Source organism: Spea bombifrons, chromosome 1, assembly GCF_027358695.1.
Source record: "Spea bombifrons isolate aSpeBom1 chromosome 1, aSpeBom1.2.pri, whole genome shotgun sequence".
NCBI lineage: Eukaryota > Metazoa > Chordata > Amphibia > Anura > Pelobatidae > Spea > Spea bombifrons.
Window position 1 is genome coordinate 148,435,361 of NC_071087.1, and position 22,703 is coordinate 148,458,063.

Here is a 22,703-nt window from a genome sequence, read left to right on the forward strand (position 1 = left end):
GCTATTATCACAAATACCTTAAAGAGAGACAGCAATTTAAAATATGTGATATGGAACTAGGTGACCCCCACAACAGAAAATACCAAATACTTAAAAAGAAAGGACATATATAAAAATAATATATTGTATGGAGCTGTAAGGGTTCGCACTGGACTGGACTGTAACAGTGTTACTTTCATAAATGCCCTGAAAGATTTTTTTTTTTTTTAAAGACCCAGTTATTCCGTAAAGAGCAAAAGACCCCTGGGAATGCTCACAAAATAATCACAGGAGAATTAACAAAAATCTTTGGATTTCAAAAAAGCACAACATTACACAACTATTAAATGTCCTGAAATCATACAAAGGGAACATCACGGTTAAAGGAAGATCATACTAATTATTCGCGCATACAAAGCGGGTTTAGCTTGCAAGCAGCGGAAACATTTATTATGACGGGTCAGCCTCCAGGCCATCATCAGCTTACCATACAAAGTAAAGGCTACTTTTTCTAATGATTTTTATTTTTGACTTTTAAAATTTATTAGACAGGAGAAATGAAAAAGCCAATGGATCAGTGTTTTGAAATACTTGTTGGCAATAGAACGCACTGAAGATGACTGGTTCAAGTTATTAACATCCACAGTTAGGCTGCTGTGGAGGGGGCTTGTCCGTCAGTCTTGTGCTCTGTTTCGCGGCGGTGATAACCGGTTCCGTTTCCAGATTCTCCGACATTTTGTCACAGATGATGTCCACCAGTCGCTCAAAAGTCTGCTTGACGTTGATGTTGTCTTTAGCGCTTGTTTCAAAAAATTCAAAACCTGAAAGCGAAGAAGATCATTTCAGACAACAAAATAGAACGAGTGAAAAAAGACCCAGCTCAATATATGTGTAAATAGATCAAAAAATAAAGTAGTCCCATGTACTTTGTAAAATCCCTTTAAGTATTTAAATAGTTTTATCAAATCTCCCCTCTCTTCCAAGCTATACATGTTGAGATCCCTAAGTCTTAGTCCTAATATTGTTTCACTATTTTTGTAGCCCTTCTGTAAATTCTCTTTCTACACAATACTCTGTAAAGCAGCAGAACCACCTCTCCGTTTCTGGTACTAAAGAAGTAATATTTGATGATATCACTTTTAATCCTTTGCCCCTCCAATTTAAGGTTATGTCCTCTTGTTGTGGTACTTTTCCTTCTATTAAATTAACTCTCCTTCTTTTAGTGTGTTGATTCCTCTGTCTCGTCTTTCTTCCAGGCTATATATTAGGTTAATATATATTAACCTGTCCTGATAAGGTTTATCCTGTAGTCCATGAACTATGTTGGTAGCCCTTCTCTGAACTTTCTCCAACATTTCTATATCCTTCTGGAGATCCGGTCTCCAGTACTGTACACAATACTCCAAGTGAGGTCTCACCAGTGATCTGTACAGCGGCATGAGCTCTTCCCTCTATCTACTGCTAATACCTCTCCCTATACAACCAAGCATTCTGCTCGCATTACCTGCTGCTCTGCTGCATTGTCTGTCTACCTTTAAATCCTCAGAAATAATTACCCCTAAATCCCTTTCCTCACACGTTGAGGTTAGGACAGTACCAAATATTCTATACTCTGCCCTTGGGTTTTTATACCCCAAGTGCATTATCTTACACTTATCCACATCGAATGCCAGTTTGCCACAGCTCTGTGGCCTCTAGCTATTCAACTCAGCACCCTTAATTCTTGTTCTGACACTTTGTTGTACTCCCAGGTCCCTCTCTTCTTTTGTCCCTGACAAACCAGTGCCCACAATGCTATATATTCACAGATTTCTACATCTCAAGTGTGCTATTATACATTTATCAATGGAAACAACAGAAAGCAACAGCTTTTATTACGAACCTATATTATTATGCTGTAATGACTTTTTTGAATTGCTATAATATGAAGAAATCTAATCTTCCTCGTGTTATAAGCAATCTAATACATTATCACTTCCGCTGGAAATTCGGTAGCAAAAAGACATTAGCTTTAAAAATACTTGCTAACATGTTTAGTGATATTACGCATCCATATTTATTTGTTACATCAAGATGTTTGCATTATGCAGGTCCCTCTAATTGGCAAATAATCTTAATGGGTGCCTGCGTACTTTATTATTTTTTTTTTTAAGTTGTTTTAGGGTCAAATGTTCATTCCGATGTAAATATCAATTTTTGGCATTGCTCGTAATATAACAATAGTTTGGCTCTTTAAACCGGCCAACCCTCACAGTAGATTTAAACAAAAAGTGTCAAACAAAGCACATAATATATTAATAAATGGTTTCAATGTCAAAGTTTATGGTAAGGATCCTTTATGCTGCCAATCGTGGGGTGAATTATTGGACCATACAGAAGGGGTTCTGCTACAGATTTGGAGCTGCAGCTTCTACTAAAAACCCATGTTACAGTACTAACAATTCAGGAGGCTGCCTAGCACACTGGAGGATAGTGCGCAGACAGAGCTATATGGTTGGTTAGGTGTTGGTTTCTGACCATCAGAGCCCAGCAGAGTTGTTTATTTGATGAACTCCAGTTTAATTAATAAGTTAAAAAAACATGCGCCCCAGTAATGTACTCAGATATTAAGCAGCTGTTGCCTAAAATCTCCAAGAGAACAAAATAGCACCTATATAGTGAAAACAACATTTAAGAAAATATATTTAAGGTAAACAGAAGTTGTTACATACTTTTGGTCTGATTATATGTTCATGTGTAATAAAATAATAATAATAATAATAATAAAATGTAGGGCTGCAACTAACGATTATTTTAATAATCGATTAGTTGGCCGATTATTTTTTCGATTAATCGATTAATCGGATAAAAAAAATGAATGTAAATTTTTCATTTATTTAAAATAATTTACTAAACAAATGATGTTAAATACAAACAGCAGAATAAAAAAACTTTGATAATACATTTCTTGTCTTTATTTCCCAACCAGCCCCCCAATATATGCACATTTGAGCCCAGGCTTGCTACGCTGCCTCCCAGACATGCCATGCTGCCCCCCCACATATGCCACTCCACGCTGCCTCCCACATCTGCCACTCCACGCTGCCTCCCACATCTGCCACTCCACGCTGCCTCCCACATCTGCCACGCCACGCTGCCTCCCACATCTGCCACTCCACTCTACCCCCCACATGCCACTGTGCCTGATACGCCTTATACCCCCTGAAACACCACTCCATCCTCCCCAGACATGCCACCCTGCCCTCCCCACATATGCCACGCCGCCTCCCACATCTGCCACTCCACAATGCCTCCCACATATGCCACGCTGCCTCCTACATCTGCCACTCCACGCTGCCTCCCACATCTGCCACTGCGCCTGATACGCCTTATATCCCCTGATACCCCACTCCATCCTCCCCAGACATGCCACCCTGCCTCCCAGACATGCCACTTCTCTACCCCCAGATATGCCACTCTACCCCCAGATATGCCTTATACACCCTGATACACCACTCCGTCCTCCCCAGACATGCCACACTGCCCTCCCCACATATGCCTTATATACTGTATATGCCTTATACCCCCAGATATGTCACTTCACTGCCCCCAGGATTTAGATTCCCCTAAATTAACCCTAAACTCCCCATTAACCATAACTGCCCCTAAATTAACCCTTAACACCCCCTTAACCACAGCATCCCCTAAATTAACCCTAAAGACCCCATCAACCACAGCATCCCCTAAATTAACCCTAAACACACCATTAACCACAACTGCCTCAAATTAACCCCAAACACCCCATTAACCACAGCTGCTCCTAAATTAACCCTAAACACCCTATTAACATAACTGCCCCTAAATTAACCCTAAACACCCAATTAACCATAACTGCCCCTAAATTAACCCTAAACACCCCACTAACCATAACTGCCCCTAAATTAACCCCCACCTCCCCTAACTTTGAGTAGCCCAAATATATATATATATATATTACATACATATATACATATATATATATACATACATATATATATATATATATATATATATATATATATATATATATATATATACACACACACACATACATACACATTATATATACCGTATTGGCTCGAATATAGGCCGCACTTTTTTCCCCCACTTTAAGTTTTTAAAGTGGGGGTGCGGCCTATATTCGGGGTCTAGCGCCCGACGCCCGGGACATGCAGTCCCGGGCGCCGGGCAGGCAGCGGGGTTAAGATACAGATCCCCCGCAGCGGTGCAGGGGACCTGCATCCTTCTCCCCGATACGCTCAGACAGCCTCCCCTGCCAGCACTTCCCACGGGGGGGGGGGTGCCGGCACGGGAGGTTATCTAAGCGTTTTACCTCTGCCCACCCCCGACTTACCGGAGCAGACTCCCGGGTGTCTTGCGGGGCCGGCGGGAGACATTTACGAAATACGCAAATGCAACTTCCGGTAACGGTACCGGAAGTTGCATACGCGTATTGCGTAGATGTCCCTCGCCGGCCCTGAAGACACCCGGGAGTCTGCTCCGGTAAGTCGAGGAGGGGGGGGCAGAGGAGGACAGCGGCAGCGTATCGCGGGGAGGGAGGACAGCGGCAGCGTATCGCGGGGAGGGAGGACAGCGGCAGCGGATCTCGGGGAGGGGCGGCAGCGGATCTCGGGGAGGGAGGGCAGCGGATCTCGGGGAGGGAGGGCAGCGGATCTCGGGGAGGGAGGGCAGCGGATCTCGGGGAGGGAGGGCAGCGGATCTCGGGGAGGGAGGGCAGCGGATCTCGTGGAGGGAGGGCAGCGGATCGCGGGGAGGGAGGGCAGCGGATCGCGGGGAGGGAGGACAGCGGCAGCGTATCGCGGGGAGGGAGGACAGCGGCAGCGTATCTCGGGGAGGGAGGACAGCGGCAGCGTATCTCGGGGAGGGAGGACAGCGGCAGCGTATCTCGGGGAGGGAGGACAGCGGCAGCGTATCGCGGGGAGGGAGGACAGCGGTAGCGGATCGCGGGGAGGGAGGACAGCGGCAGCGTATCTCGGGGATGGAGGACAGTGGCAGCATGTTTTTTTTGGTGCTTTTTTAAAGAAAAAAAACTTTTTCTTTAAAAAAGCACCAAACTTTTAGGGTGCGGCCTATATACGGGGGCGGCCTATATCCGAGCCAATACGGTATATATATATATATATATATACATATACTTACAGTTAGATGAGTGTCACAGCCATGTGGTTCTGGCCTGGAGAAGGAAGGGGCGGGGCCAGTTGTCACAGTGATTACAGGGAGGGGGAGTAAGTAGGAGCTGCTGCTGTGAGACGGTGAGTCAGACTAAACGGATTATATAATGAGGGGGATTTTTCAGAGCGTTTGCTCTGAAAAAACCCTCATTTTATAATCGATAATAATCGATTCAACTAATCGATAATGAAATTCGTTGGCAACGAATTTCATTATCGATTATTATCGATTTTATCGATTAGTTGTTGCAGCCCTAATAAAATGTGTAATATCATCCACAGTCTCTTCCTCAAATAAATGTATATTTCAGTCCCACCTTGTAAAGAAGACATGTATTCAAAGTATCCGTTCTTAATATACTTCTTCACATTGTTTTCCATATATAAATACTTTCAGTTGAAAATTGTAAATTGATGACATTATTTGTGTAAAACAAAAAAAACTTTAATTCTTGTAGCACCTGTGTGTTGCTTTCACAGGCAATAAATAATTTAAAATGTGATAAAAACACCCAATCAATTTAAGCATGTAAATGCCCATAAAGCATTATAAAACATACAAGCCAGGCTACGGTGTGCTATATTTAACTTGCATTTATCTTCACGCCAGTTGTCTTGGGAAATATTCACTCTATTATTAATCCGTGGAATGACTGTATCATAAAATATGACAAGGTCATCAATCAACCTTTTTGGTGATTAAATACCCTGGGAAATTAAAAGAGGTCATTGAGAGAATTCATGTGTCTGAATATTTTGACTTTTGGGTTTCTTAGATGTTTATTTAAGTCAATCATGAAATTCTGAGGAGGTCTTTAAATGATTGTTGAATCCATAATTGTGATGGTAAATAACACAACAAGTCACTATGCTTTCCTGTGTAGACCACCCAGGGACCATCAATCAGCTCTTACTTATGAACTTGAATATAAGAGAGAATCAAGTGGGGTTGAGAGATTCGGAGAACATGGCTCATGGTCATCAATGCCATGACAAGCAGAGATTTGCAACGGGCACACCGAGAAAGAAAAGTGACAAGCATAACAGAAGAAGAATGATCAGGTAGACAGGACTGCGTCTGAGTGGAAAGATGAAAACAAGTGTTTCTGTTTCTCCGACTGGATGATGGTGCATCAGAAGTCTGTTTTATCGACAGATAGGAAGATTTGTATTCTAATCGTATAGAATAACTTTGTACATTAAATACCACAATTCAATTGCAAAACTCACTTCAGTGTCTGGAGCTTGAAAGAATGAATAGTAATGCTATCTTTTTTTAAGAATGTAAATTGCGCATTGTTAAGTATACAATATGCATTTTCTCTGTGGGATGCTCAGGCCAAGTGATGATAGCCAGCAATACCAAAACCTAATAGCACTGACTGAGTGTTCAATATCTTACCGAGCTGATCTGCAAGATGCTTCCCTCTTTCTGTGGAGATCACTCTTTCATCCTCCATGTCACATTTGTTACCAACCAGTATTACTTGGGCATTATCCCATGAGTATGTTTTGATTTGGGTTGACCTGAAAAAAAAATAAAGTGTTAAGGGGGTTCCCAATGGATGTGCTTTTCTATTAAAAATTCATTGTATACACTTTGGGGTCTAAAACTTGGTTTCATGCAGAAAATTTGGTCAAAAAACGTTATATAAGCTTTCGGGACCTCAGAGCCCTCGTCTTCAGATGGATTCTAGCTGAAGAAAAAAATGCAGAGGTCCTGAAAGTTTATGTGACCCTACATCTTTTTCAAAAAAGACATCAACGTTAACCAAAGACTCCATTTTCTCTTGGGATAATACTGCTATTTTTATTTTTCTCAGCTACATATCAACACTTTGAATGCAGAACATTCACTCCACTCAATCTCCTGTAGGCTAAGAAAAAAACTAAATAAGAAGGCTAGGGGGGCATTCTTACAATCATACAGCATAGGTTGACATAAAATCCACACTGTAACCAATCCCAATGGCACATTTGATTATGACTGGTTACCACTCTAAATTTACTCTTTAATATGCTAAGAAGCTAAACAAGAGAGAGGGCTTTGAGTTCTACCACTGCTGTGACGGGAATTACATATGGTCTAGCAACAACATAGATAAAAAAAAAGAATAGTACCGTATTTGCTTGATTATAAGACGACCCTGATTATAAGACGACCCCCCAAAATCTGAATATTAACTTATGAAAAAAAGAAAAAGCCTGGATATAAGACGACCCTGTAGGAAAAAAGTTTTACCAGTAAATGTTAGTTCATGTAAACTATGTGAACAATTGTTTGTTAATAAAAGCTATGATTGAGAAAAATATTTTGTTTTTATTTCCTTTTTTTCAACCTGCCCCCCCAGTTATGCACATCTGCCCCAGAAATGCCTTATACCCCATATATGCCACTGTGCCCCATGATATGCCTTTTAACCCTCTAAATGCCACTGTGCCCCATGATATGCCTTTTGACCCCCTATGTGCCACTCTGCCTCCAGAATTGCCTTATACCCCTATATGCCACTCTGGCATTTAGGGGGTTAAAAGGCATATTATGGGGCAGAGTGGCAAATAGGGAGATATAAGGCATTTCAGGAGACAGAGTGGCGTATAGAGGTTTAAAAGACATTTCTGGGGGCAGAGTGGCATTAAAGGGGTTAAAAGGTATTTCACAGAGCACTCTGCCTCCAGAAATGCCTTATGCCCCCTGTATAACACTCCCTCCCTCCTCTACCCCTCACCATATACACAATATTCATCTCCAGGCTTGTACTGGATAGCCATGACAATACATCCAAATACGGGGGGCGTTCTGTGACGTGATTGAAACACAATCATTAAAACACAGAAACTGCTGTGCAGGAGGAATAAAACTGGGTGAGAAACAGCCAAACTTGCTAATAAAGTGAGGTTGTTTAATGTCAAAAGTTATACACCATGGAATGACTGAGCACAGGAACAAGACACAAGGTAGTAATACTGAATCAGCAAGATCTCTCCCAGGCAGAAATTTCAAGACAGACAGGAGGTTACCAGCTTCCCAAGCTCTTTTGAAAAAGCACAAAAGAGGCGATGTCGAGGGCCATAGAAACAGTGGTCAGCCAATTAAGCTTAGTGTAGCAGCTGAAAGACACATTGTGCTTACTTCCCTACCCAATCGAAAGATGTCCAACAGTGTCATCAGCTCAGCTCTGGCAGAAAACAGTGGGACCCCCGATACACACATCTACAGTCTGGAGAAGTATGCTCAAAAGTGGTCTTCAAGGAAGACTTGCAGCCAAAAAGCCATAGCTCCAATGTGAAACAAGGCCAAGCGACTCAACTATCCACAAAAACACAGAAATGCAGGAAAATGGCAGAAGGTGGTTGAACTGATGAGTCAAATTTTGGTATATTAGGCTGTAACAGAAGGCAATTTTTGTTAAAGGGTTGGAGAATGGAAGAAGAATCTGTTTGCTGGCTACAGTGAAGCATGGAGGAGGTTCCTTGCAAATGTGGGGCTGCATTTCCACAAATAGAGTTGGCGATTTGGTTAGTATTCATTTTCTCCTAAATCCTGAGAAGTACAGGTAGATACTTATCCTTCATGCAATACTATCAAGAGGCATCTGCAGCATGGCAAGGAACCCCAACAAACAAATTCTGTATGTTAGTGTGCTTGAAGGAGGAACGTGGAGCTCCCAACCGTACATATTGCAGGGGGGCCGGGCATTTTTTGTTATACCAGTGGAGAGGCATCAATACGGCAGCTCGGAAGCTGCATGGGAGACAGGACTCAGTTGATGTTGCTTATGTTGATTTTCCTTATACGAGCACCAGATGGATGCAACTGCCTGACATCAACATGAAACATCAACACAGACTCAACCATCTATATATGTCTGTGGCAACATGTATTAGTTTGAGTGTGTATGTGTAAAATCCAATAACACAATTAAAATCCAATGGGAATGTATGTGCTAAGTGCCTTTTATAGGTGTTTAGGCAAATCCTATTAAAGTGCGTCGTTCAATCAACAGGCATAATACCCGAACTCTGAAAGCCAATGATTCATGATTCAGCAGCTATCACGTGTTTTGGCAAATTTGAGTTTTTAAATAAAAATATACGCTAAAAAGTAAGCGTGGCAAACGTACTGTCTTTGAGGTTTTCTTGATTAGAGAGCTCTACACATGTAGGCTTGATCTTAACACTTTCTGTTAATTATAAGCTTATGTGAGCAGGAAAGCTTTTATCTATATATTTGTTTCCCCATTAGTATCTTAAACATTTATAAAGATCCATAATATTTTGCTGCTTTATATGCTTCATCATTGCTAATAATGTAATTAATAATATGTTTTCATATGTAGTTTAAAAATCTTTTATTTTGTGGGATACATTTGTTTTTATCTCAACAATCTATGCAGAACAAACCTTATATCATATGTGGGCTTTGTAAAAAGGTTATTGTTTACCAGTCGCAACGCAAAACAAGCAAAAAAAGAAAAAAACTCCTCTGGTTATGGCAAACAACACTTGACAAAAGACAATTAGATTGTCATGACAACCTGGCTTCTCCGCTGCAGTTGAATGTATTTTATTTAGAAGTACATGACCTTCATAGGTTTAAATGCATAGTGTCACTTACTGGCCATTTTAATACAGGACACATTTATTAAGATAGATTTTTACAAATGCAAAATACGGTACACACTATTTATACGCAGGTTGGGTTGCGTTAGGGTTGAAATGGCGCAAAGGATAAAAAAAATGTAGTTAAAGATGAAAAACATTAGGTAACATGGTTACAAAGAATCTTGTATCATATAAATTGGAGTATAAGGCCCCATCCATGGTCTTCAGGAATCCACCAAACTACTGGATATAGATCCCCAGCGCATCCAAAACAGAACACAAAGAAGAAAGCAATTTGATTGTTCCGGACAGCCAGCACTACCTGATGCAGCCAATCCCAATCCTCAGTAAAACGTATCATTTAAAATGCAATGACATGGTAGCACATTGTTCCGTGGTAAGGCATTCCTCAACATCCACCCTATGTGGACTTCATCGTAGGTGACCAGGTTTAGTGCTGTCTTTCTGGAACAATCAAATTGCCTTCTTCTTTGTATTACAGAGAATCTTGTGTCATCAATGTTTGCTTCCACCCTCATATATATACACATATATGTACCGTAGCCAAGCTTCAGACACAGAAATGTGACCCCCTGGAGTCAAATAATAGAAAAGGGGACATGAGCTGGCGTGGGTAGAAGAGGTGGTTGGGCAGGTTGAGGAAGTAATTCCGCAAAAAAGAAAAGGGAGAAAGAAATTTGGTTGCATTTGGGGAGTGAGTGGAAGGTCACCCATGGTTTGAAGTAGTGGGTCACCTGAGAGGTGGTCATCAGAGGTATTATAAATATTGGCTGCTGCATAAAGGTAGGCCCTGACCCACCATGTTGGGTGTCACTAAGACTGGAGGTATATGGCTGGGTACCTTTTCCAATATTGACAGATGTTTCTCACAGGACCAACCTATTTACTCTTCATCTGTATCACCAGGACCATTTCTATTTTCATAGGCTGCTAATTATTTTCTCAAACATCTCCCGTTATTTATTAATGAACAGGACACTATAAAGTGAGAAGCTCATGACTACTGTCTAATACCTACAAGAGATAGGATAGCCCACGACATGACTCAGTATGACCTCTTGGCAGAATAAGTTCTGGAGCCCTGATTAGAGCTGAATATATAGAAATTCCCTGCTGCAGTTAGGGATTAGGAACAAAAGGGAATAATAATCATGGAGATTCTTGGAACAGGAATTTAAAAGAGCTTCTCGTAGCAGTACATGAATAAACATATATACCATTATGAGCACCATTATATAGGTTTATTTAGTATAATCAACTGTAAAATGTATGATTTGGGAAAGAGGCTAGTTTTAGGTATTGTTTTAGTCAAAGAAAGAAAGAGCAATGTATTCTGATTATTTAGATGGAAAAGGTCAGCATATCAGAGCTACAAATGGTGTTAGGATTTCCGGCAGCATATCCCCAAGCGAAGCGGCATACATGCATTGTGTGCAACCGATGATAATTGTAATTTTTTTCTCCTATATATATGGTTACATGGAACCCTATTAAAAAGGTAGTGGGGACTTATAGGTCAAGTAGAATTCAATAATATCTGCTGTCCTGAGACAGAAACCAGCTCATACGTTGCACATAAATCATATATTGCTGCATATTTATGGTGTGATTGAGCCCCTATTCCTTCACAGATTTACTTTTTTGCGTGAATTTTTCATTCAGAAAAAGAATTCTGCAAAACACTTTATAGAATGGCTCAATTAGAAACATATATTTGAAGGCTGATACGTGCCTTCTGGCTCATCTAGTCCAAATTTCTCAAACCTTATTTGCACTTGTTTTTGACTTCTGCTCAGGATAGTCTTTTCTCTATGTCTTTTCCCTCACTGTATCACCTATAACATTTCTGCCGGGAGCCTCTTCCACTAATCTACCACCAAGTAAAACGTCCTTACATTACATCTAAGCCTCTGACCCTCTAGTTTTAAGCTATGACCTCATCCTAACAATCCTTCACTTTAGAAACATACCTCCCTCGGGCATTTTTTGTACCATGCTGGTTATGTCTATGCAAACAGCGAAACAATGTTCCATCAAACACCTTTTTGAGGCAAAAAAAAGGATATTGCTAAAAAGTTCAGCCCCACCTGAAAAGTAATCTACTAAAACACTATAAGCCAAACAAAATAATTTGCAGAAATATTATGTTACTTAAAATTAAGACACCAAAAAGAGGATTGTTTCCTCAGTTCTTTAATTGCATTTCAGATTTGACAAAGGTGCTTCTAGAATCTGTAATCTACAATTAATATTATCATGGCTTAAAATAAAGTACGTAGAGACAAACGGCTTCTTTTAATGGCCCACATCATTTTTCATGGATCCATTAAAATATATTGAAACCAAGGGAGGGGTGTGTAGCCGACCCACACATCGCAACTGTCTGTACCTCAATTTAGAATGGATTAACAGAGTCCATTTGTCAAAGTGAGCTTGTCTGTCTGCGATATATTGCTCTATATATCATTTTCTGACGTTGGCGGAGAACATTAGTTTTGCCATTCATGTATTATCCAAATATTTAGATAAACTGAAATAATGTATAACACTAACATGTTGTATCTTTATCTCTATTAGCAATATATTTGCAATATTGGCAATGTACATCCACATACACTTCACATATTGCTCATCAGCACATGTAAAGTCCTACCTGTCAAGTATGTTGCATGTATGCCTTAATAAAAAATTCTGCATGAAATGTATGTGTTCTGGAACAAAGGCTGATATGGTAACCCTAAGTAGGAATGATCACTTAGAATAAACCTTATTTTCTAGAAAACACTTATTTTTCTATTAATTTCTAAATTGAATATTTTTTAAATACAAGATGTAGTGGTATTTACAAAATTTCGGTATATATACCATATATATATATATATATATATATTTAAATCACATTGCTGATGATATAGCCAGGCATAATAATAATAATAATCATATTTCTTACTACGTACTCCCTTTATCCTGAAGTCTATATGTATTTTGCATTTACTCTGATTTTGATCCATTATATCCCTTTACATACTATTGAAAAATGAAACATTGTGCCAAATGTTGTATATATTAACGGACAGTTTGGCTGAGCTATTCTCCTTGGTGCAGCTACCGAGTAGAATTTCAATAATTAATCAGACCAACTAGGTTCTTAGTCATTCTTAAAGATCAATGAAAGGGCTGTTTATGCGAATGTATTTATTTGCTATCTCTAGGATGGTAACTGACTCGGGGTATGGAGTATGGATTCTCAATGCAAAGTGTCCACTAAATTAATATGGCACAAATGTATGGTTAATCTATTATTTCATGAAGAATGCCATATTTCAAAGACCTATATATGTAACACAACTTTCCTTGGGGCTGACATCTTGGAGGGTGTCTACATGTAGGCTGATGCCTACTGGAGACCCTGACCTCTCCATTGTTGAGCGTTAAGGGTTAATATAGAGGCTTGGAGGAGCCTCCACCTAGTAATACTCCAGGGTATTAGGAGTATAATGCACTAGGACAGACGTATCACACAAAATTCAGAACTCACAGACGCTATAATGTAAAGTTGTCTTAAATTAAGCTGTATGTATTAGTTTAGAACAGTAAGAACTCGAGCACTTCAGTCACATCCGAGGTTTACAGCAAATCAACTCAATTATCTATAAATCTTGGTTTCTTTTCAGTTAACTGGGGTAACGGTGGTGCATATAGATGTTGGGGTCTTTGATGGAGGTAGTACTATCACTGAAGCGTATAGTGATGCTACTGGTGCTTTTAGTGGGGCTACCTATGCTGTACCTGTCCTTATACACAGAGGCTGGCCTGTAGATAATCCTAAATACCGTTCCTTTGACTGCTGCATCTAGTGTAGTCTGTCAGCTTCAGATCTCAGAAGCTTTACACTGGTTTCAAACAACAATCCAACTGGAACTGGCAAGCTCACTGCAGTACATAGACCTTCTGCCACATGGCCGCCTGACGTAGGAATCAATAGCACTAAAGAGTATGAGCTCTTGGTAGGAGACACTCGCGGCATCCCCAGCAGCAGCAGGAAATCACCCCTTTTTCTTCCATCTACAGCCACACTTCCCTGGCTCATCCTCTCGTTACCAGCTCCTACAAAGGCTCCAGGTAGTCGGCGCCTGGAAGTTCCCAGGTATGCTGAGCATCTCTTTTGTAGAGGAACATAAAAAGAGAAAGCCAGCTCTGTATAGCCATCTACTTGACGCAGAAACTGACTCTGTATAAAGGAGGTTAGTGCGCAACAGATGAAACCCTTGGTACCAGGAAGGAAATCCTAGGTATGATGGCAACCTGGCACTTGGGTTTGTTGAGACCCAGAATAGGGGACCAATAATAGCCACAAGAAACAATCTAGACAGGGTGTAACTGCTGCATAGAACCTTCTAACTTTAGATTCACTTGTGTTTGGTAGCGGTAACGGCTCGGAATGCTCAAACGAAAGCAACCCAGGCAAGTGATCTCCTGCTTCCCTCTGGTTATTATTAGTGTGGAGAATATCTAGACAATACAGGCACAATTACTGTAGATATATGAAAAAGGAAGTTTAACACTGGAAACAGATCTGGATCATCATAAGCTGTGGTAGAGGAGGGGACTGGTTACCATGGAAACAGACCATTCCTTGAATGCTGACCCATGTATTTACTTTCTGTTAGAAACATTTAATCAGCAGAACATTTTTTTTTCTCACACTGCAAGAAACGCCCGTTCCCCCTGTCTCCTTATAGCATTCAATTTAATGTTAAGGATAGATAGGAAGGCTCCCAAAATTATTAAAAATTATTTTAAAATATTGTAGAAAATAATTACATTCCCAGAGACAAAAAAAATTACATTCCAATTTTACTCAGCTATGAACAAAGCATAATTATTATATTTGTATAAATGAATGGGCTGGATTTGCTTTAAGAGACACATTTATAGCAATCATGTCACTCTATAAATAAACTCTAATCAAATATGGTGAAGCAACACATTCTTCTTAAACCTGTTGTATAAAATAGCAAACAATTGCCCTCATTAGTTATTGAGTACTTACCAATCTTGTACTGCGTTGAAGGATTCTTCATTGCTAATGTCATACATTAAAATGAAACCCATTGCACCGCGGTAATAAGCTGTTGTAATTGTGCGATATCTCTCCTGTCCAGCTGTATCCTAAAATAATAATAAAAAAATATTCTCAGAGCTTTAATAATACATAATTCCATGATGATTTTTCACAGCGAGACATCGGGTTCTATTAACAAAAGGAAATGTCAAGAGAGTTATAGCTACAATATAGTTTTACTTTGGTCTTCTTGTTCTGTTTTATAAGCTGAGGATATACTTGACAATTAAAGAAATCCAATTTTTTGGAGTTATAGAATTGCATAAATTAACAATACGTGGAAATAAAAACCTAAAACAACAGTGGTAAAATGGAAAATCATTTCAATGTATCTGACAGCTTACAATCTAATAATAAAATGCTCTGCTTTGTCTACAAGCTTAATCTGTTTTCATCAGGGCTGAGAATGTTAGTGAGGTAACATCATAGAAAAAACATATATTGCATGCGCCAGCTGTTGGGATGGTACAAGCGGAGACTGCACAGCTATATCTGGGGCTCTTAGCATCTGGGGCAGGACCGCACCTTTTGGATCAACAGCGGTAAACAAGGAATAGGAAGAGGGTTGAGCTTGATGGACGCAAGTCTTTTCTCAACCAAAACTACTATAAACTGTAAACATTATATCTCAATTGCACCCCTCACTTTGCGGCTCCTGAAGCAGCTGAACCTCTTGCACCATGGATGTTATGGTCCAGCTAAGCTATGTGCCAGCAGAGCAAGACTCTCTCGTAACATAATGAAAAGTCCTTTCAAGTAATGAAAAGCCTATCCGGCTATACGTATACAGTATATCTACATCCTTTACACTTTGGCTCTATAATAATGATACAGAAGTCTCAATAATGAACTCCGACTTGAACTTGTATCCATGGTAATACTTTCTCACTGTACCTGAGATTTGTGGTACCCCTTGAAATAATAAACTGGAACTTGTCCCAAGATCTGCTCAGGATTCTCCCAGAAGGCTTCTTCATGCATCTCCTACTTAGGGTTCTATGCTCTTGTGGGTAAATTGGTTAAGACCTTGTCATTCCATTATGTTCTTAGAAACATGGCAAACATTATTGGAGGTGGGAGCATGGCATAAGCCATCTTGGCTTTCAATAGTACTAATTAAGTGACAAGGCTCTAAGGACACATAGAAGATGTAGACATGAGGCATCTGAGGACCAGGGTGATTCTGTTGCTAGGTTCAGAAAGCTTTGTTCAAAAATGTAAACAGTCTCATAAATTAATGTTTGCAAACACAGATAAACCAGTCCCACCATAAAATACTGTTATCACCTCTTAAAACCAACACCATTAAATCCTAGGTATGAAAAAATAGATTTTGGTAACTTTCTGCATTTTAACATAGCGGCTAATACTGTGATAAGGCAGATATTTGCATAAATGAGTTTATTTCTCATCCGACCTGAGCCAAGGTGGGGACTCACATGTTATGTGGAATGCAAGACTTTTGGACTTTTTTATCGGGAATGACTAACTTGTTGGTAAACTCAGTAATAATGAACGGCATTTTCAGGGTAGGTTAGAAATAATCATTGATTGTCATGACAAAGTATTATCATTATTAAAATGAAACATAGTAAGTGAGGAGGTGCAAAACATTGAAACACCCTCCATTAAAGTGGAAAAAACAAAAACAGAATTTTGTTTCATTATTTGAGTAAACCATTGCATAAATAACCAATGCAAGACATTTACAAATAATAATGCATTTTTGTACTGGCTTTGAAACATTTTAAACCATAGGTCCGTGCCTAGTGGAAGACTTGGTGTATGAAGCTTCTTCTAGATACTGAATATCCAGTAAATCACTCTATCCTATCTGTCCAAGTCTAAAGACAGGTTTGTACCTTTGGCAGGGTTTCTGAACAGCACCACCAGAAGATGTAACGAAGTGTAAAAATACCCTCCTTCCTTTATCCAAATCCCCTCTCATCATTTCTATAGCATTCTGAGCTTATAGAAAAGAGGGACGTGATGGGCAGCCTAGATGGGCAGAACATGGCTATAAAGATGGTTCTTACATGCTGTCAAATTCTATGAAAAAGGGACAGGGTGATTTGGTCCCGTATAATGTGTTCCCCACCTTACGTGGGGCACTTGGGACATATGCATTTGCCTGTAGCTACTCCAAGTCCTTATCAAGGTCCTTATCAAGCAAACATCAAAAGATCTTTTACAACAGAATGTCCATTAGCTTCCCTTTAGACGGTTCTCTTTTTTCCATAGTCTGTGCTAATGATGACACTTTCTCGCTTGCCGAGGTAAAAATAGATCCCTTGATTAGTTCTAAGATGACAAATATGATACAACCTGAGACGTGTTTGATTAGTCACCAGTTATATTTTTTCTCCTCATCAGCCAGCTTGACTTCGTTTCATTTGATTGCTATATGCCATGTACAACATTGTTATTTAGATCATATTCTAGACGGCTATGGTCTCATGAACGGAAATCCCCCGGTGTATGCGCAGCCAGTTCTTTTTGTGGGATGTTTTGTGTGCTTGTGTATTTGCCTTCTGTATGTGATCCATCAATCAAACCACGGGGCTTTCAGAGATTAAAGAAATTGATGTGACATTTAAACAGATCTGTGCAGCAAACACCAGCAAACAGACTGCTTCGAGTTTAGTGAAGCTGTCACTCAGTTGTGTCTGTACACCTTTACCTTTCAGTTTTACAGTTGGAACCATAAAGCTTTCTTTTTGGATCTTAGGGTTACCAGATATAATTGTTTTTCAGCAGACTGTCTATACTAGCTGAGCTTCCCTCTTTAGGAGGGGCTTTTCCTCTTTGAGACCCTAATTACTCTGCCCCTTGTTTCCAGGACCTCATAATGTACTCAGCTTTTTGGTTTAAATGGCATTAAAATAATTTAGCCCAGCCAATAGCATCACAAAAAATCCCCATCAGCCAATTTATTTAATGGCACATTATATGGCATCACAGCAGAAGCAACTGTTGCTTTATGGACACAATACAAAACACATACACAATACAAAGAGGATGGAAGTACATTGTCTTCAGAACCCTTTCTCTGCAAAATCACCATGGGGTCTCAAGTAATAGGCACAACCAGATAACGGGGCCCTTCCATTGCAGGTCTAGTTGGTTTGTTGGATAAGTAGATATCAGTTATGTAATAAATTGGGTTTTTTTTCTAAAAATTCTACTGTTTTCAGGCCATTAAATGGTGTTTTAAAAGTTCATTTGTCACCTCTTTACCTAAGGGGGTAACCAGGCCCGGATTGGGCATTGGGCATGCAGGATGAGTGTCTGGTGCAGCACCCCCACCCACCTACCTTTAAGTCTATTTAATAAGAGTGGAGATGAGATAAGGTAAAAATTATCTACTTGACTCAACAGGAAAATAAATTCAGCCAACTTGCAAGACTAGGTCTGAGCTGATAATGTATAGTTTGTCTAGGACCAGGGCAGGACTAGGGAAGACATTACATTTATTTATATAGCACCAGCAGGCTCCACAGTGCTATTCCAATACAAGGTAGTGAAAGTAAGTGGAAATTTAGAATGACATCATACATTAACAAATTCTGGCTCATTAAGGCGGTTGACCACCTATTGGCATAAGTACGGCCGATGGTGGGACATAGAAGGCCACACATAACGTTTTCATGCTCACTCAACATGCCGCTGGGCATATCCAACTGGTGGCTGTTGGTCAGTGGCTCACAAGGCATTTGTTTGGTCTCCCAGATGGCCAGTCTGGCGCTGCCTAGGATTAAGCAGAGCTAAACCATCTTGAGATCAAAGGGTTGTACATCGAAGCTGTGATACTCAAAGCCACTGGGCAACTAGTGGGATTTAGCATCCACAAGCACAGTGCTAGGGGGAGGCAACGTGTGTATTTAAGCGATCAAGTATCTTACCTAAAAAAAACCCAGATGGAATGACTGTGTGACTCTTATTGCACAAACACCTGTAACATGTAAACAACAATCACCAATTTGTAATCATAAAATAACAGCGAAAGATAAACGATACTGATGGGATGAAGCCCTGAACTTGGTATAATTAAGCTACAAAATGGCTGATGAAGTTATTTTGGCTGATAGTTTGAATTATCCACTTATCGCTTAAACTGAAGAGCTGGGAAACATGCAGGTGATGAATAACAGCACATGGAGTTAAAACCATCCCATTGTTGCTATGCTCATAATTTTCACCAGAAACACTTTTTATACATAACCCCTACAGGGTAGTATAGTATAGTATAAAAAAAGGTTGAAAAAAGACTTCAGCCCATCAAGGTCAACCTTTCACACATAGCTAGTTCTAAAGTTGATCCAAAAGAAGGCAACAAAACCCTACTTGGGGCAATTACCAATTATGCCACAACAGAGAGAAAAATTCCTTCTTGATTCCATATCGGCAATCAGATTACTCTCTGGATCAACTTTCTAATACGACTGTCCTTTTAGCAGTCGTAGCCCTTTATGTTATGCTTAACCAGAAAAGCATCCAGACCTTTCTTAAAAATATCCAGAGTTAGAGAATACAAGATCCTTAGACAGAGAATTCCATATTCTTAATGTTCTCACTGTGAAGAACCCTTTCCTATGCTGATGCTGAAATCTCCTTTCCTCAAGTCTTAACTGATGACCCTGTGTCTTTTGTAGAGACCTTTTGGTGAATAGATCACTAGAGAGCTGTTTACACTGACCTTGCATGTATTTGTACATCAGATCCCCTATTAGACGTCTCTTTTCAGGTGAAAACAAGTTCAGTTTTTTAGTCTTTCTTAATAACTAAAATTCTCCGTTCCTCTAATTAACTTTGTAGCCGCCTCTGCACTTTCTCCAGCCCTATAGCATCCTTCTTAAAAACTGGTGCCCAAAATGACACTGCATATTCAAGGTGAGGCCTTACCATTGCTTTATAAAGAGGTAAAATTATATTTTATAAAGAGGTAAAATTATTTCTGAATTAGTTTCCTTATTTACACAAATAAATTTATAAGCAATTTGTGTTATTTGTTTACATGTTCATCAAATCAAATCAATTGCTTTTATGATTAGAATTTTCCAAAGTTAACCAATATTCTTCTTAACAACACGAGCAAATTATTACCTTGGATTAGAAGGCTACCCATGTTTAATCTCCTTGGTGTACAACAAGTTTTTTTACAAAATAAATGGCTTGAAATAAATGGCTAGTGTAAAATAAAAAAGTTGGCTATCGCCATGGTAAACCAGTAAATTATTTGCAGAATGGGTTAAAGTTGCTTACTAGGCGATGAGAGGCCTTTTACATAATCTCTTACAGCAGCATTCATATTAACCCCTTAAGGACAATGGGCAGTCCGTAAACCCATTGAAAACAATGCATTTTGAGCCCATACATGTATGGGCTTTGTCATTAAGGGGTCAATAAATATTACAGAGGCTTCTTACAATTATTGTAGATATAAATTTAGAATTAATTAATTGTTAATATTATGAAAATTCAGAAATTGAATTTGACTATTCAATCATTAATCAATGATTATTTTTAGCATTCTCTGCTACTAAAAAATCTGTAAAAATACTCTATTTCGGAAACACTTCCCGGTTCCACTTTAGAAATAATAAATATGTAGGCATATAACCCACATTTGGTAATTTATGATGGCGAAAGCATCAAATCTTACTTGGTTCTTGGTCTTGCCTCCTGTTCAAAAACTAATTTTAGAAGACCACATTTTTAATTTAATAAAAAAATGTATTTAACGACATTTCATTAAACAAATATAACACCTTCTGGAAATTCTGCACACGTTCAACTGAAGCTTTGACTATGTCCATGCGAAAGCCTAGAAATTTGGATTTTCAAGTTCTGTGCATCTATCATTGTCGGCTAATATTGACAGACTTGGATAAATGAAGCTGTGAGCTGTACATTGATGATTTAGCTGTGCTGCATTCGTTTGAAATCCCTGACAGGCTTGATCCAGCAATCTGTTTTCGAGGTATACTAAGCGAATGCAGCCATTACGCTGATTGATATGGCTTTATAACATCTGACACACCGTTGCAAACTAAACAGAAAAAAAGTATTTTTCAGCAGTTGCCAACCACTTACTATGAGGACATACATTTAAACTCTCACCTCACTTAAATATATACAATTTAACCTGTTAGTGGAAACCAACATCATATGGTCCTGGGAAACACAACTGGAAATTCATGTGTTCTTGGTGATGTCCAGTTACAGAGATCACACGACAAGGGAACTGTTTACCTAACACTGGCTTTGCATAAAACTCTCTTGCTACCTCTGCTTGGTGGACCTGCTACTTTGGTTCATTAGCTTGGTAAAGTTTCAGTTCCTTTAGTTAAAGCACCTTGGTCTGGTGTACCACCACCATGTCTAACTGCCTCAGCTCTCTTCTACTGGTCTCAAAGGTGTCCTACTCATTACTCTGCGGTTGGCTTCTCCTAGACATTACATCAAGGGGCTTCGTAAGCAAGCGGCTCTTACAAGTACACATAATACTGCCATACATCCAGCCAATATCTGTACTGTTCCACCCTTCACCTATAAATACAATACTTCATCCCTTCTCCTTTTCACAGGAAATCCCTTCTCTCTTATTACATCTCTTTCTTGGTAGTTTCTTACATTGTTACAATAGCCATACGCTATCTTTAAACTCCAGAAACACTATCCCTAACCTCAAAACATCAGCTGCAAAAAAAACGTATATCACATTAATTGATAATAGCTCACATCCATGAAACATCCAATATTTCTGTGACCTTCTAGTGGCTCGGTAGGGAACCAGCTCATTATCTTACCAGCCTGCAGTTCTTACCTAAGCATTAGTGTACCATATTCAAGCAACATACATAAGCAATTTAAAGTTCTTTAAAGTGCTTGCATCATACAAATGTTATGACAACCATGAAAGAGCAAAGCCTTTCATCTACTGTGAAAGCCACTTTGCTAATTCCTTGAGGTCTTTTAAAGTAAAGAGTGAGTAGATCCTTTGTGTAATATAATATTTTTGATCTGTGTTACAAACCACTTCCAGAAACAAATTATTTTTTTTATATTTATTTTCAATTCACTCACCCTCGCAGAAGTCATTTTTTGCATAGTTCTATTATTACTGTTAATTACCGATTAAGCACAATTATACATCATTAAGAACACACGTGTGGCACATAAAGAAAGTGTATGAAATCCACTAAACAGGACGTCTGGCTCCCCTATTAAAAGAAAAAGGCACATTAAAATGCTGTGTATTTTAATATGCATTATTCAAAACAAATAAATAATAAATAAATAACCCACTTACCTGACTTAGAAGTTATAGCCCTGTTGCTGCAGCTGCCTTTTTTCTCTGTGGCCTGACATTTCTTGCCACTGATTGGCTGCTGAAATCAATGCAAGTGTTTGCCGCACATGTGCCACGGGGTCTGAATTGACCCCTGCCTGCAGTATTGGCTGGTTCAGCCACATAAATCGCCTGCATGCAAAATAGCTGGGGGTGGGGAAGGGGCAAATGGATATGGGGATTCTCCAGAATCAGTCTATGCATTAACAAAAGCAACACCATGACTACGCAGTTAAACACGTGAAATCATACACAGACAGCACTACTGTACAGGACAATGAATCAGGTGCTGAGGGCCAAGAAAAAAATGTCATGTTTACTTTAAATTATGTTTTAAAAAAATATGATATTCCTCATTCTGTTGTTTGCAAATAATTAGTCACCATTAGACATGTGCACGTGGATTCGTACA

At 39.4% G+C, this 22,703-nt stretch overlaps 1 protein-coding gene across 2 annotated transcripts in view; it reads right to left on the reverse strand.

The window, feature by feature from the left end:
- Positions 1-401: 401 nt before the first annotated feature.
- The window catches only part of RAB3C (RAB3C, member RAS oncogene family), a 57,270-nt gene continuing 34,968 nt past the window's right edge, over positions 402-22,703 (reverse strand). For both annotated transcript variants that reach the window (XM_053448036.1, XM_053448035.1), the window contains exons 3-5: positions 14,869-14,987; positions 6,592-6,716; positions 402-800 (exon numbers count right to left, since the gene is read on the reverse strand). In XM_053448036.1, the coding sequence (XP_053304011.1) occupies positions 613-800; positions 6,592-6,716; positions 14,869-14,987 (432 nt within the window). In that variant the 3' untranslated portion in view covers positions 402-612. The remainder of the gene's footprint in view (positions 801-6,591; positions 6,717-14,868; positions 14,988-22,703) is intronic.